Raw genomic sequence first — 15,261 nt, forward strand, 5'->3', positions numbered from 1 at the left:
CAGGTTGTTAGTTTGTTTTGTTGTTTTGTGCAGGTGGCAAATGCGATCTGAGGATTGGACGGAGGTTGCAGGGTAGTATGGCTAAGGGGGTGGAGCTTGGAGCTCTGATCTTTAGCTTGGTATGCTGCTGGCTCTGATCCGTAACCCACAGGTTGCTGACAAATGAAGTTACCTACTCAGATGGAACGTTATGGTGAGTACATAACTTCTTTTTTAGGGATGAGGACAGCAGCGCCCAGTTTACCTCAGATTTTGCAATACTTAACTGAAATGCTTCACAAGGGCCTGTCTTTTTCCTCTATTAAAATCCATGCCTCAGCTATTTCAGCTCACTGTAACACAGAACCCACCGCTCTTTTCTCATCCCCTGCTCAAGCAGTATCTCAGAGGGGCAAAGAACATGAGACCATCCAGGAGAGCTCCTACCCCTGCCTGGGACCTTAACTTTGTTTTGGAGAAGCTCACTCTACCTCCTTTCGAGCCAGCTGCTACTGCAGACTTAAAATTTCTTTCTTGGAAAACAGCCTTCCTTTTAGCAATCAATTCAGCTAGAAGAATATCTGAATTACAGGCCCTTATGGCAGTGGAGCCTTTCATCATCTCTCATGCGCGGACAGGGTATCTCTGAGGACCAATCCATCCTTCATGCCCAAGGTGGTTTCCATTGTGGCTCTTAATCAGTCCATTCATTTGCCAACCTTCTTCCCCAATCCACAAAACAAAGGGGAACGGATTCTGCATTCCTTGGACGTGCACAGACAACTTAGGTTCTACTTGGACAGAACTAAATTTCAAGGAAAATCTGAACAATTGCTAGTAGCATTTGCTGCTGGGCAGAGGGTAAGGCTATTTCAAAACAAACCATTTCTAAATGGATAAGCCATTTCATTCATTTCTGCTATAAGCACCATGGGAAACCTATCCCCCAGTGGATCAGGGGGATGAGATCTCACTCCACCAGGGCTGCATCTATTTCTGCAGCCTTTCTCAGAGATGTTCCTACCAGGGATATTCTAGAAGCTGCTACCTGGAGTTCTGTACATACTTTCACCAAGCATGATCATTTACCAAATTTATTATTAAATCCAGAGCTGTCTTTGCCACTGCTGTCTTGCAGGGCCTTATAGCTGGTCCTAATTCTGTATAAATTTCTCCTCCCAACCATAGCTTTGGAAATCTACCCAAATGTAATGACTGCAACAGTGAAACACGAAGAACATAGTACAGTTGTGTACACTTAGCATAAATGTAGATGTTTGAGTGTATTCACTGTTGCAGACCTGGTTACCCTCCCTCCAGCCCCCTGTTTTTCTTTGACTATACCGCTACTTTCTTTTACTATGCTTAAAAGCCTTTTTAGTGTATTTGCTTTTGGTTGGAGGTATATGTTTGTGTTTTTAATTTTATTTGCTCCCCATTTGGGGGGTACCTGCCATCTGAGGCAAGAAAAACTGATGTAATGGCGTCGGCTGCATGTTTTATACCCCTGACGACCTGACGCCATGGAAGAAGGGACAACAACCGACGCAGGACCCAAGACTTTGGTAATCAGGCCAACTGAGGGCAACCTGCCAGCAGATTACCCAAATGTGATGACTGCAACAGTGAATACATTTGAACATCTACATTTATGGTAAGTGTACCCAACTGTACTTTGTCATGATACCTGCGATCAAGGGACTGTTAGCAATGTAGCAGATAGCACCCCCCCCCCCAATCTGCACTCCCCTTTCTATCAGCCTGTCATGTCCACATTCTGTAACAAATGCAGACATAATCAGAGGCACTTTTAAAAATATTGCTTGCAATTTCCAGAAATGAGTACAACAGAAAGAGGATTTTCTCAAGTGAAAGTAATACACAATTGTAATTATGACTGCTGCCCCATTAATGGAAAAGTGCCATCATTAGTTTTTCAATAGTTGTGCATGTGGTTGACTAAACTGCAAAGGATGCACTCACTATTTTCTTTGCTTAAGCCTTGGTCATAAAGTTAATGAAAGCAGTAAATATGTCTTATTTAAATAATCCTCAACGGAGGTCCAGCTAATAATTTTAGTTATGTGCTTCATCAAAAAGTGTATTAAGGCTATGAAAGATAACTGTCCAAAAAGATTTAGGGAAAGCAGCATAGTCTGACAGGTCCTTGTTGTTTAGTGACAGTACGGTTCATCGAACCGTACTTTGCCGAAATTACTAGCAAAAGTGCTTTTTGTCAAAAATGCACTTTCGCTAAAGAAAACAAAAACAAAAAAAAAAGCGTGCCGTTAGCATGTACCGTTAGTTGTACATCAATGTATACTGTTGATGAACAACTAAAGAAACTCTTGTTGAGATTGTAGTACAGTGAGGATAAGGGAATATTCCCTTTTCCCAACTGTAGTGCGATCTCGGAGTGAGAATATTAAAGTAGGGGGGGTGGGGGTGCAAGTTTGCATATCAGTGTTTAATTTTTTTTTTTTTTTTTTTTTTTTTTTTTTATGTTTAGGTTTTTTTGTCTGCGAAAGTGCATTTTCGACCAAATGCACTTTCGCGGAAGTAAGTTTCGATGAACTGTACTTTCGAGTAAAGAACATAGACTCAGTCTGACACACGATGTAAGCTTGTAAGAATAAGAGAATAGTCTTCCATTTCAACTTCTGGTCTTCAGCCTTGTTTAAGAGGAATACTTCAGGCTGATGCAGTAATTTTGGGAACTCTCAAAGAGAGGAATGTGTAGCCCGCCTTTAAAGTACCTTTTGCGTCTCTTCTGACTTTGGTGCTGTTGAAGTATACATTTTATATAAGGAGCTTTGTTGATCATTTTGTCATTACTGACATTGTTGAAACCTGCTTTTTTTGAAGGGTAGTGATGTAAGCTGTTGTGTAGTTGAGAACATGCTGTTGTTTCCTTTTTTTTTGTTTTCCTCATTTTAACTTATCAGCAGTGAGGCCTCCCCATAATGGACAAGATCCCATTTGTTCTGTAGCAGTAGAGATTTCATATTAAGGTGAGAGATGTCCAAGATGAGCATTTTTTAGGCAGACAGCGAGAAGTTTGTGATCTTGCTGGCAGATGATCTGTGAGAACATTTTGTGTATAACCCCTCTCCTAGGTTGATTACCTGTATCACTGCAGAACTTGAAAGTGTGCACACTTCTGTGCTTTTGTTCATGAAGACTATTGCCAGGTGGGGGCTTGGTGAGCCATAAGCCCATCTTCATGACACCTGTTGCATCACTACCCCACCCCTGAGGGATTGTAGCTGTATATGTCCTACCCCCCCAAGTATAGGGACACTCATCCTCCTGTACCAGCACCTTCAAGCAACATAGCCACTACTTGAACTTGGGTCATGTGGACCATTGTCAGGACTTTCTTCCCTTACACCGCCAGTGCTGGCCAAAATGCTAGCCCATGTCTACTTCTCAGAGTTTGAGCCTTTTCACTGCCCTTTATATTTCACCTTTTCTTTTCATGCATTTTTTTTAGAATAAAGTACCTTTTTTTTCTTTTGGAGATTCACCAACAGGACCAGTGTTAGTACCTTTTTAAGGATTGCTGTAGGTCCAGTTCTTATTCATTCTGCAGTAAGAGCTCATGTACTAAGGTCACAGAGTTATCTGAAAGTGCTTATGTTAAGGCCAGCAACCCTAGACACAGCAGCTGAGTGTCACCTTATCCTCACTTTGGGTTTTCTGAATTCTGATTTTCCTTTTGGAATTCCCTGTTCTCTAGATTTTGACAAACAAGCCTAAGGAAAAAAAAAACCTGCCTGCTGGCTCCTTACATGATTTCTGGTTCCAGACAAGTAAATTGTGTGGGAGTGGCTGCATTTTTCTGCACTCTGCTACTTCTCCACTGAAAGTTGTTGTGGTCTATTTAAGTGAAAATATTGTGATTTGTTTGTTATGGAGTAGGGCAGTCTGACATCATGTTTTGACAATGGAGCAGGTAACAAATAGCTGGTTTAATGTCTGTTTATTTACTAATGATTTTAATTAAAAATGCATTCCTCAAGCTAAAAACTGACCGTGCATTTTTAATTAGCTTCTACCAAGAGCTTTGATTTTGTGTGTGTATTTATGTCGTGCTGAACCCCCCCCCCCCACCCCCCCAGTCATAAGTAGGGGCTAAAAGCTTTTAAACAATTTATTTGTATTAATTGCCCAGGTTAGTATTCCTGTACAGCTTAATGCAAGGGTGCTGTCATACTTACTGCAAGGGATGGGGCATACCTGTCAACTAAGTGCAAGAAATCTGGACAATGCCATAAATAAGGAGAGGACAAAGTCCCAAAATCAGGGACACATTTTGTATATTTATTGCTCTTTTAAAGTTGTTAGAATGGCAGGTTTTGTAATAACATGATACAGAGTCTGAAACTCAAATATATGTAATTATTTAGGGACTTTAATCAGCAAATATTTACCAGAAAAACTAATTTTAGGAGAAACAGACCAAAACATGAAGCTAAAATCTGGACATTCTGTGAAAATCTGGACAGTTGAGAGGTACAGTTGGGGTAGCAGCTATTAAAAAGTGGAGAGGACTTATTTTTAATTGCAATTTCTGATGTTGCACTTTCAGGTGAGATGCATGGGGATATTAAATGGGTGGGGGGTGATGAGTCAAAAAAAATATATGTATATGTGTACATTTTTTTAAACCGCAGTTAAATGTGTTTTTGTGGAGTCTTGATGAGTTGTTGCTTAACAGCTGCTGTTTAGACATCCTGATGTCAGATGTCAGATCTATCGGTATTTCTAATTTGTGCAAGTATACAAATAGGCAGTAGTACATTGCTAGTTTTTTGTGTTTTTTGTAATTCTTGTATACTTTTTATTAGATTCCATTGTCAGTAAAGTTTCAGGCAGAGTAGAGAAAACTTGATTTGTCCGTAAAGGTATATCATATTGTTTGTAGCCTATGTGGTGTTTTGCAGTTTCACTGTGCAGTCTGTTTTCAGAAGTAAGTATAACTCCACAGTTTCTTGAAGTTATGATGCAAAAAAATGGCAGCCCATCAGTCAAGCTGCACTGCATATGAGAAACTTAAATAGCTTTACTAAAGATTTTTTTGCAAAAGTCATCTTTCCTCAAGGGCAGGTTATACTACTCATAGCAGTAAAAGGCAAGTGTTTTTTTTTTTTTAAGGAAAGTGCTCAATGGGAAATAATAAAGATGTATCACTCGTACCAGTGCATAGAAGGTGGTAAACAACAGGGAATGTGCACATGGAAAGATAAGCAGGTTTGATGTTTAGGTTAGTTAGCTTTATGTATGTTTTTAGTTTTCTTTTTCCTGTGTTTTGTTCGATGTTAAATACAACTTCGATCATGCATAAGTGGATTGTGTGTGTGTGTATCTATATAGTGCACTGCTTCTGTTTGATGGTTGAAGAATTGAAAACTCAGTTCAGCTGATCAAACTGTACCGGCTTTTTCAAAACGAGTGTGTGGTGCAGTGGAAATCGGGCAATATGCCATATCCCCACTGCACTGCAATTTCAGAGTTGGTGTATATAATTAGGGTGTGTACCGGCAAGGGTACTTGCCCCTCTGCAAAAAAGCATTGTGTTTCATTGTTTTTTCAATCCTTTATGATTCTAACCATTAAATATCATTGGTGGATCAACATTTAGCATTTTCAATGGAAGGTTGTGTAGATGTGTGTGTGTGTGTGTGTGTGTGTCTGTAGTATGCATATATCTGTGTTTATGCCACCCACTTATGTCATTCACTCCATTGATTCTTCATTTGTTCAACATAGTGAACAGGTTGTGAAGGCTGGTGAGCTGTGCTTGTCATTTGTTGTATGTTAGAAGAAGGAAAATCTAGTTTGCGTGGATCTCGAATTTTAATGCAGAAATTTCACATATACTGAAAGATTCAGCATTAGCATATGTGAGTGTTAGTTAGACTGTTGGCCGTTTAGAATTTGAGTGAGGATTGTGAATGGGATAGAGTTAGAGGGGTTTTTTTGTGTGTGTTTGTGTGTGCTGCATATAGTGCTTGCTTGAGTTTTTTTGTATAGTGTGATAGTGTTACGGAAAGGTTTGTTTAATGTAAGCTGTGAGGTTGGGGTTTAGAGGCAGATGTCTATTACGGTTGTTAGTGTGTATTAGTAAGGAGCTACAGGGGCAAACATAGAAGTATATCTGCATAGAGGTCTTATAACAAGGAAAAAACAAGATGGCACAAAAAGACACAGCTGCTGTCGTAGAACTGAGTTAACAACATGAAATAGTGTAGCTAACAAATAATGTAACATTGCAGATTTTAGTGAAAGTTACAGGATACAGTTACTTAATTGCCAAATTATTATTTCAGACTTTGGTGTTTGATTATTTTTTATAAAATGTTCTGTGCAACAGATAAGAAATGAAATTATGTATGCTGCTATGCATACATGCGACAGCAATATAAGGCATTAAAGGATAATTAGCATTGAAACTGCATTTGTAGGAAAAATTTTTTGTGTTATGAAGGGTAGTGAAATTTGATAAATATGTTAAATGGCTACTACTGAACTGTTTCTAAAAAGTATTTTAAATTATTTAGTAGTATATATTGTATACATTTTCTCACGTTAAAAGTGTCTAGTATGAAATAGTATTTTGGAATGGCATAATTATTTACTTGTTTGATATTCAAAAAAATTGGAGCATACTGATTTTTTATTTGTTTTGTTTTGCTATCAGCGAGGTCTTCTCGAAGTCCTGTATGATATATTCCGCCTTTCAGTTCCCGTTACCACTGATGACTTTACAGAAGGTCTTCTAAGTGTAGGTGGGTAAGCCTGAAGTTATACTTTTGTAGTCTTCTATTGTGTACAGACATTTATTTTGTTATGTTTTTTTTATCAGGCCACAGTCATGCGTCCTTGATGGCGCTGCAATGTCATGATGTTCATTGTTATTCATCGTTGTAGTCTTTTTTGCTTGGGATATTTGCTTACAGGTAGCCCTACTGACTAACCTGATTTCCAGTTTTGCTTTTCACAAAGGCTCCGGCCATCTCCCTGCTACTTAAGGATGTCAGTGGTATAAGCGGGGCATTGACTAATGCTGTCTACAGATTTTTCTTGCCATGTGGTATAACTAACAGTGTATGCTACCAATGTCATCAGTCCTTTGGCCAGTATGTTTCCAGTAGCTTGATAAGTACCAGTATGGAATTTTATTTTCTCTTTTTGTGGATTATTGAGCTGAATGTGTGGTAGTGACTGTAATTCCAAATTTACTGGTAAATGAACAATTGTGTGTGTGGAAAGAAAATCCCGCAGAACTTCTATCTTTTTTCTGCCATGGCCCAAAGCACTCTTTGGACATGTGTCCATATTGTGCTAGCTTTATCATGCTGACAATCCATAGGATCGAAAAATCTGTGGGAGTTCAGAGCAAAAGAAAACGGGTCAGGGATTTGTGCTTAGATGTTCTTCGTGTTTCACTGTTGCAATCATTACTGTTCCTGGAGCCAGACTCGGGGAATGGACACAGTGGTGCCCAGCTTACCGCATATTCTTCAGTACTTAACAGAGATGCTCCGCAAGGGCTTTTCCTTCTCGTCAATTAAAATTCATGCCTCTGCCATTTCAGCTCATTGTAATACTGAACCACACCCCTCTTCTCTCTCCCTCTGCTAAAGCAATTCCTCAGAGGGGCCAAAATTTTAAGACCACCCAGGAGAGCCCCTACTCCAGCCTGGGACCTTAACTTTGTATTGGAAAAGCTCACTCTACCTCCTTTTGAGCCAGTTGCAACTGCAGAGTTGAAATTCCTTTCTTGGAAAATAGCCTTCCTTCTAGCCATCACTTCAGCAAGAAGAGTGTCTGAATTACAGTCCCTCATGGCAGTGGAGCCATTCATCATCTTCCATGCAGACAGAGTGTCCCTCAGGACCAGTCCTTCCTTTATGCCCAAGGTGGTGTCTAGTGTGGCCCTTAATCAGTCCATTCATTTGCCTACTTTTTTCCCAAATCCACAAAACAAAGGAGAACGAATACTGCACCCTTTGGATGTGCACAGGCAACTTAGATTTTATTTGGACAGGACTAAGCCTCTCAGAAAATCTGAACAGTTGCTAAGTTGGCTTTGCTGCAGGGGCAGAGGGGAAGGCCATTTCAAAGCAAACCATTTCTAAGTGGATAGCCCATTGCATTCATATATGCCATAAGCACCATGGAAAACCTACCCCATACCCCACAGGGGATAAGATCACATTCCGCCAGGGCTACATCTACCTCTACAGCCTTTCTCAGAGGTGTCCCTACCAGGGACATCCTAGAAGCTGCTACCTGTAGCTCTGTACATACCTTCACCAAGCATTACCACATGACTATTTTTTTCTAAATTCAGAGCTGGTTTTGCCACTGCAGTTTTGCAGGGCTTAATAGCTGGTCCTAATGCTGTCTAACTTCCTCCTCTCTTCCTTAGCTTTGGGAATCTACCCAAATGTAATGACTGCAACAGTGTAACACGAAGAACATAGTACAGTTTTGTACACTTATCATAAATGTAGATGTTCGAGTGTATTCACTGTTGCAGTCCTGGTTACCCTCCCTCTAGCCCCCAGACTTCTCTTGGCTATACTTTTCTTCTTGTTTAGTGTATTTCAGCTTTCTGGTGTATTTGCTTTTTGTTGGAGGTGTAACCTAACATACAATTCCTTTCCATTATGGGGGCACCTGACATCTGGGGCAAGAAAAAAACTGATGTAATGGCGTTGGTTGCATGTTTTATAAACCTGACGTCATGTAAGAGACAGCATCTGACGCAGAAATCCAAGACTTTGATATGCAGGCTGACAGGTAGCCCTCCACCTTAAAGTCCACCAGGTTTAGCAGACATGATCTGCCCTTAACAAAGCCAAACTGGGTAGGGTCCAATATTTGGAGGTTCCCAGTGTCTCTGTTAATGAGTTCCATGATGATGCGCTCCATAGCTTTGCAGACCAGGCTAGTCAGACTTATAGGGTGATAGTTCCCGGGGTCCGTTGTGGCTCCACCTTTGTGGAGTGGGATAACTGTTGCTGTGCACCAAGAAACACACGACAAAACACCAGAAAAATTGCAAAAAGCTTTTTTGATGTCTCCGGTACTTCGGCTTATGCCTTCAAGGAATACGTTTTTACACCAAGCAGCATCCATTTATATAATACAAATCCCCAATGTGACAATTACACAATGAAGAGATAATCCCATTCTTAAAGAGCCCATACATATCCTCTTCTTAAAGAGCCCATACGGATACTCACAGACGATTGACATTTTTAATTGTTTAAAAATACATACAATATTCATTGCATACCTCTTCAGTATTATTATTGTTAATGTTGTTCATATAGTTCCACGTTATTACAACGTTAACTGTTAATTCCCAAAGTTATTTCATGCATTGAAGCACGTTAAACTTGAATATACCTTCTGCTTTTCTACCTTCTAAAAAAAATACCAAAAAATGTGAACCTCAATGCTATGCAAAACCTGTCCTATTGGTCATAACCCTACCGAGTCACAATGCTGGAAGGAAATTAGACACGCATCATTACTACACTAAGTGTAATCCCTCGTCTTCTGCAAATTCGTAGGCCGGCAATTTACTGATTCTCAAACCCCTAGGGGTAATGTCCAAAGGCAAATATTTCTCAAGCAACTTTATATCATAATAGAGTGTTACTTCCTTAACAAGTAGGCTTTCCAATTTTACAAAATCATACCCATTCGGGCCTTCTTCTGTGATCATTAATGGATCATCCTCTGCTGCCCTGGATTCACGCTCTAACCAGATGTCTGTACACATAAAACGAGATCCATTTGCTGCCATTATTTCCACCAGTGTGCCATAGGATAGCCAAAACACACAATGATCCCAAAAATCCAAGAAATACATGACAACAACAGAAAAGTTGCAAAAAGTTTGAGAATCAGTAAATTGCCGGCCTACGAATTTGCGGAATGTGCTTCAATGCATGTAAAAACTTTGGGAAATAACTTTGGGAATTAATAGTTAAAGTTGTAATAATGTGGAACTATATGAACATCATTAACAATAATAATATTGAAGAGGTATGCAATGAATATTGTATGTATTTTTAAATAATTAAAAATGTCAATTGTCTGTGAGTATCCGTATGGGCTCTTTAAGAAGAGGATATGTATGGGCTCTTTTAGAATGGGATTATCTCTTCATTGTGTAATTGTCACATTGGGAATTTGTATTATATAAATGGATGCTGCTTGGTGTAAAAATGTATTCCTTGAAGGCGTAAGCCGAGGTACCAAAGACATCAGTAAAGCTTTTTTGCAATTCTTCTGGTGTGGTGGTGTGTGTTTCTTGGATTTTTGGGATCATTGTGTGTGTTGTTGCTGTGCGCCACTCTATGGGTACATAGCCTGTAGAGAGGCTGAGTTTGAACAGTGTGTTTAGGTGAGGGGTTAGTTCATTTTGGATTTCATGTAAGACACAGCCTGGGACACCGTCCGGTCCCATTGAAGCTATGTTTTTGGCTTTGGATAGGGCTGTTTTAACTTGTGTGTCCGTGATTGCCAGGGCTCTACATTCTTCCGGTATGGTTATGGGCCCATTAGGGGTGAGAGGGGGTGAAGTTTGCACTAAACTTGTCTGACAGAATGTTGGCAGTAACAGTCAGTTCAGTGTATTTTGTGCCATTCTGCACTAACTCAGAGCAGATCTGAGAGTTTTCACTTAAGTTCTTGACATAGCTAAAGAACGCTTTGTAGTTATCTTTGGAGTCCTTGGCAATTTTTCTTTCGAAGCTAGCCTTGGATGATTTTATGAGGGATCGTAGTTTCTTGCTGAATACTGATCAGTGATGTCTTTCCTCCTTGGGATTTTACTCTTTTCTGTATTAGTTTTCTCCTCCTATTATATAGCTTGTTTATGGCAAGGGTCCACCAGACTGGTTGCCTTTTCTTGGAGGAGTGAGTCTTGGTTTTGCTTGGGATAGCAAGATCCATGCATTCTTGCAGGTGCTCATAAAGTGCCTTTGTAAGGTTTCAGCAGCTTGGACAGTGTTGTCCTTTAGCATGGGGGCTTTGAACCTTTCCAACTTGTTCTTAAGTAATGTGAAGTTTGCTTTTGAAATGTTTTTCAAAATGGTTTCCTTGATTTGGGGTGGGGGCAGAATGTGGATATCCACAGTGATTAGTCTGTGGTCTGATCTAACCAGCGAGCGGTTGACCTCCGGTGTAGAACACCAGTCTCCCATGTTGGTGATGACCAGGTCCAATATGTTAACTCTGGTGGGGGTGTTGACCAGTTGATCCAGGGAGTTCGAGTTTATAAATTCTAGGAAGCGTTGGGCAAGGGAGTTAGTACTTGAGTAGTTTTCCCAGATGTTCATCGTGCATACAGCTGCAGTCATAACAGATGGGTTCTCCTGCCGTCAGGCGGGTCCTCGGTCGGCCGAATTCCAAAGTCTAGGTCCGGCGTCGGTTGTCGTCGCTTTCTTTCCTGACGTCAGTGTGACAGGGGTATATAAGACACAGCCGACGCCATTTTCTTCATTCTTTTTTGCCGCGCGGTGCCCGAAGCAGAAGCAGTTCGCAAGTGCCGGTCGGCCAGCTCCTGAAATTACGAAAATTTGGAAACCGAAGTCTTCTTTAAAGCTAAGTACCCGTTGAAACTTTTCTTGCCTCAGACCGATGTCAGACAAAGTTAACAATTGTATTTCTTGTGGGAAGCAAATACCGCATAAGGATTTCCATTCCCTCTGTGTACCTTGTTTAGGCCCAGACCACGACATCTCGGGCTGTCGCTTTTGTGCTACTTTCAATAAACGCACTATTAAGCGTCGGGCGGAGTTCACCCAGCACTTTTTTGGTAAAGCTTTTGATTATAAAATGTCGTCGGAGACTCCGACTACCGTTTTGTCCAAAAAACGCAAGGACAAAGACCGACACGCGAGGTCCGCGGCCTCCACCGACACCACGCCAAAACCGGCTACATGTGGTCCGGTTCTCAGCGAGGCGCCTACGCAGCCCCTGACTACCGACGACACTTCTCTGGCGGTGTCTTCTGTAACCGAGACCGCAGGTTCCTCGGCCCATACCCTGACTACAGCTATCGAAGCCACTGTGAGTGTTGAGCCTCTTAATGTGGACAGGTCCACTTCCACCCATGGTGTCTTCAGACAGTCATCTTCCTTTTCCATAAAGGCCTTTACTAAGTCCAAATCAGCCATGCATCCCAAGAGGCCTGTTGCACAGGGCCCATCTCCAGGTCCCATGCCTAAAAAGCAGATGCTTAAAATGGCTGAGGATTTAATTACTCTTATCAGGGGTTCCCAACCCCTTCCGGACAAGAGACCCAGAGTGGAGGAAGATTCTCCCTCTTCTGACCAGGGCTCCATTATTTCAGAACATTCTGATGAAGAGGAGCACCCGTACTCTCTCTTTGAAGATTCTGATGCAGAGCAGTCCATTCCTTCTGTATCTCCCCCAGAGGATTTTTCTTTCGGGGAAACCTTGCATACCTTGAGGGAACACTTCCATTGGGAAGGCCAAGATTTTCAGATTCCAAGAAAAGACTTAGGGAATTTCTTTGCTACCTCAGCACAGACCTCTGGCGATACCTCCTGTCCCGGACATACTTGATGATGTTTACTCGGAGGCTTGCCTTAATCCGATTCCCTGCCTCCTGCCCCAGTCAAGCCTGATAGGTACTACAGAGTTCCTAACTCACACCAATTTCTTTACAAAAGCCATAATGCTGACCCTGAAACCATTTCTCAAGGCCCCAAGGGAATGAAGGCCTCTACCGCTAAGAATCCATTACCTTCGAAGAGAGTCTAGATCCTTAGAAAGGTGGGGAAAAAGGTATATACCTCGCCACCCTAGCCATGAGGGCCTTAAATTGTCAGTTCCATATGCTTAAATATCAGCAGTTTCTGTTGTCACAATTAAGGAATAAAATGTCACAACCTGAACAACCAGATTTGAAGGAGTTGCAGGATATGATGCATAGTGCAGAACAAGTGGGTAAACACACATTACAATGTGGCTATGATGCTCTAGAGGCCTCAAGTAGAGCTGCTGTTACAGGATCAGTCATTCGTAGACATGCCTGGCTTAGGGAACAAACCTTGCCTGATCATGTTAAAGCTAAACTACTAGATGCTCCTTTACAAAAGGATGTATTATTTGGTACTAATGCTGAGGAGATACTACGGAAAATGGAAGAAAAAGCTAAATCTATGCAAACTGTCAAAGCTTTTCTACAGGTACAACCACCACGTTTTAGCAGAAATTGGCCTTCAAAAAACTGGTCCTTTCCAGCCACGGACAAGCCCCAAAGAGGTAGATACAGGCGCACAAGGGGCAGAGGACAATCTCAAGGATCATATAGAGGCAGACAATGGCAAACTCCAGCACCAAGAGGTGGCAAAGACAGTGCACAACAATACAGGAAACAAACCCAATGACTTTCCCCTTTGCATGCCAAGCAAGTCTCAGCTGGCAGCACCCTTGGAAGGAAAACTGGCATTATTTTCAAAAAATTGGCATATCACAACAGACGAATGGATCCGGGACATTATAAACAGAGGCTACAGATTTCATTTTCACACTCTTCCAAAAATGAGAGGCATGCCTAACCTGCCACACAATCAAAGGGCAGAGGCTCAAATACAAATTTCAAAGCTCATGGACATGAAAGCTATTCAAGAGGTACCTACTCACGAACAAGGTCAAGGTTTTTATTCCAGACTATTCCTGGTACCAAGGAAGGGAACCGATTGGAGACCCATTTTGGACTTCTCCATCCTAAACACATTTCTACTGCACAAAATTCAAGATGCTCACCTTACAGCAGCTTCTTCCCATGCTGGGCAAGGAGTCTTGGCTGGTAACATTGGACCTCAAGGAGGCATACCTGCATGTCCCAATCAGACAAAACTGCAGAAGATACCTCAGATTTCTTGCAGGTTCAATCCACTATCAATTCTCTGCATTGCCCTTTGGCTTATCTACTGCGCCCAGAGTATTCACGAAATGCCTGGCATCAGTAATTGCCTACTGCAGACTTCAAGGGATACAAATTTACCCTTATTTGGACGATTGCCTGATCCAAGCGGACAGCAAACACATACTTCTGGAGCATCTGGCTTATGTAACACGGTTATTGAATTCTCTGGGATACACAGTCAACAAAGAGAAATCCTGGCTAACACCATCTCAGAAAATAACTTTCCTGGGTGCCAACTTGGACACAAACACCCAGATGGCCTATCTTACGCCAGAAAAACAGGGGCAACTAACTCAGTACTTCAAAATACTAGCAAATTGTACCAGGCTAACTGCAAGGAAAATCCTGCAGGCTCTGGTCTTCATGGCATCTTGCATTCTTCTAATCCCATGTGCAAAGTTGCATATGAGGAAACTTCAATGGTACCTAAAAAACCTATGGTCTCAACACAGCCACAGTTTGGAAACAATAATACCACTAATCCCATGTTTGCAAAAGGAATTTCTATGGGTGGCCCAAGCATGCCAAACAAACACAGGTCTACCATTCTGCAAGCCTCAAGCAAATCAAGTCATCACAACAGACGCTTCAGACTACGCCTGGGGGGCACACATGACAGACAGGTGCATTCAGGGCAAATGGTCCCAAAAGGAAAAGCACCTTTACATCAATCAAAAGGAAATGCTAGCAGTGATAAATGCAATTACAGCTTTCAAGGAACTCCTCCATCCAGGGCAATTATTGATGAGAACAGACAACACCACAGTAATGTGGTACATAAACAAACAAGGAGGAACACATTCATACCCCCTGTGCAGGCTGGCCATGTTACTTTGGAATTTGGCTCTGGAATGGCAAATCGAAGTTCAAGCACAGTACCTGCCAGGTTTGGAAAACACGCTGGCAGACAATCTAAGCAGAAATATGACAGATCCGCACGAATGGAAGTTGCATCCTCAAGTGTTTACAAAGATAATCCAAGCATGGGGAAGGCCAGACATAGATCTCTTTGCCTCCCACAGGAATCATCAATTGACAAAACTCTGCTCAAGGACATTCCATTCAAAGGCCTGGAGAGTGGACGCCCTTTCTTTCAGTTGGGCAGCACGGACAGTTTACGCCTTCCCACCTTTGCCTCTTCTGCCCAAGGTGCTCTTGAAAGCAAGAGCAGACAGACCGAAGATGATACTGATCGCTCCAGACTGGCCAAGACAACACTGGTACCCACTCCTGAGGAGCCTAACACATTCTCCTCCCTGGACCCTACCTCTAATGCCTCTTCTACTGACTCAGCA

The 15,261-nt window shown here is 41.7% G+C and overlaps 1 protein-coding gene across 1 annotated transcript in view; it reads left to right on the plus strand.

Moving 5' to 3' along the window:
• RICTOR (RPTOR independent companion of MTOR complex 2) overlaps positions 1-15,261 on the plus strand; it is a 3,179,211-nt gene that overhangs the window by 816,947 nt on the left and 2,347,003 nt on the right. The window contains exon 12 of the mRNA XM_044069875.1: positions 6,683-6,770. Coding sequence (XP_043925810.1) covers positions 6,683-6,770 — 88 coding nt within the window. The remainder of the gene's footprint in view (positions 1-6,682; positions 6,771-15,261) is intronic.

The sequence above is a fragment of the Protopterus annectens genome, chromosome 1.part0 (genome assembly GCF_019279795.1).
Source record: "Protopterus annectens isolate FY-2018-M chromosome 1.part0, PAN1.0, whole genome shotgun sequence".
Classification (NCBI taxonomy): domain Eukaryota; kingdom Metazoa; phylum Chordata; order Ceratodontiformes; family Protopteridae; genus Protopterus; species Protopterus annectens.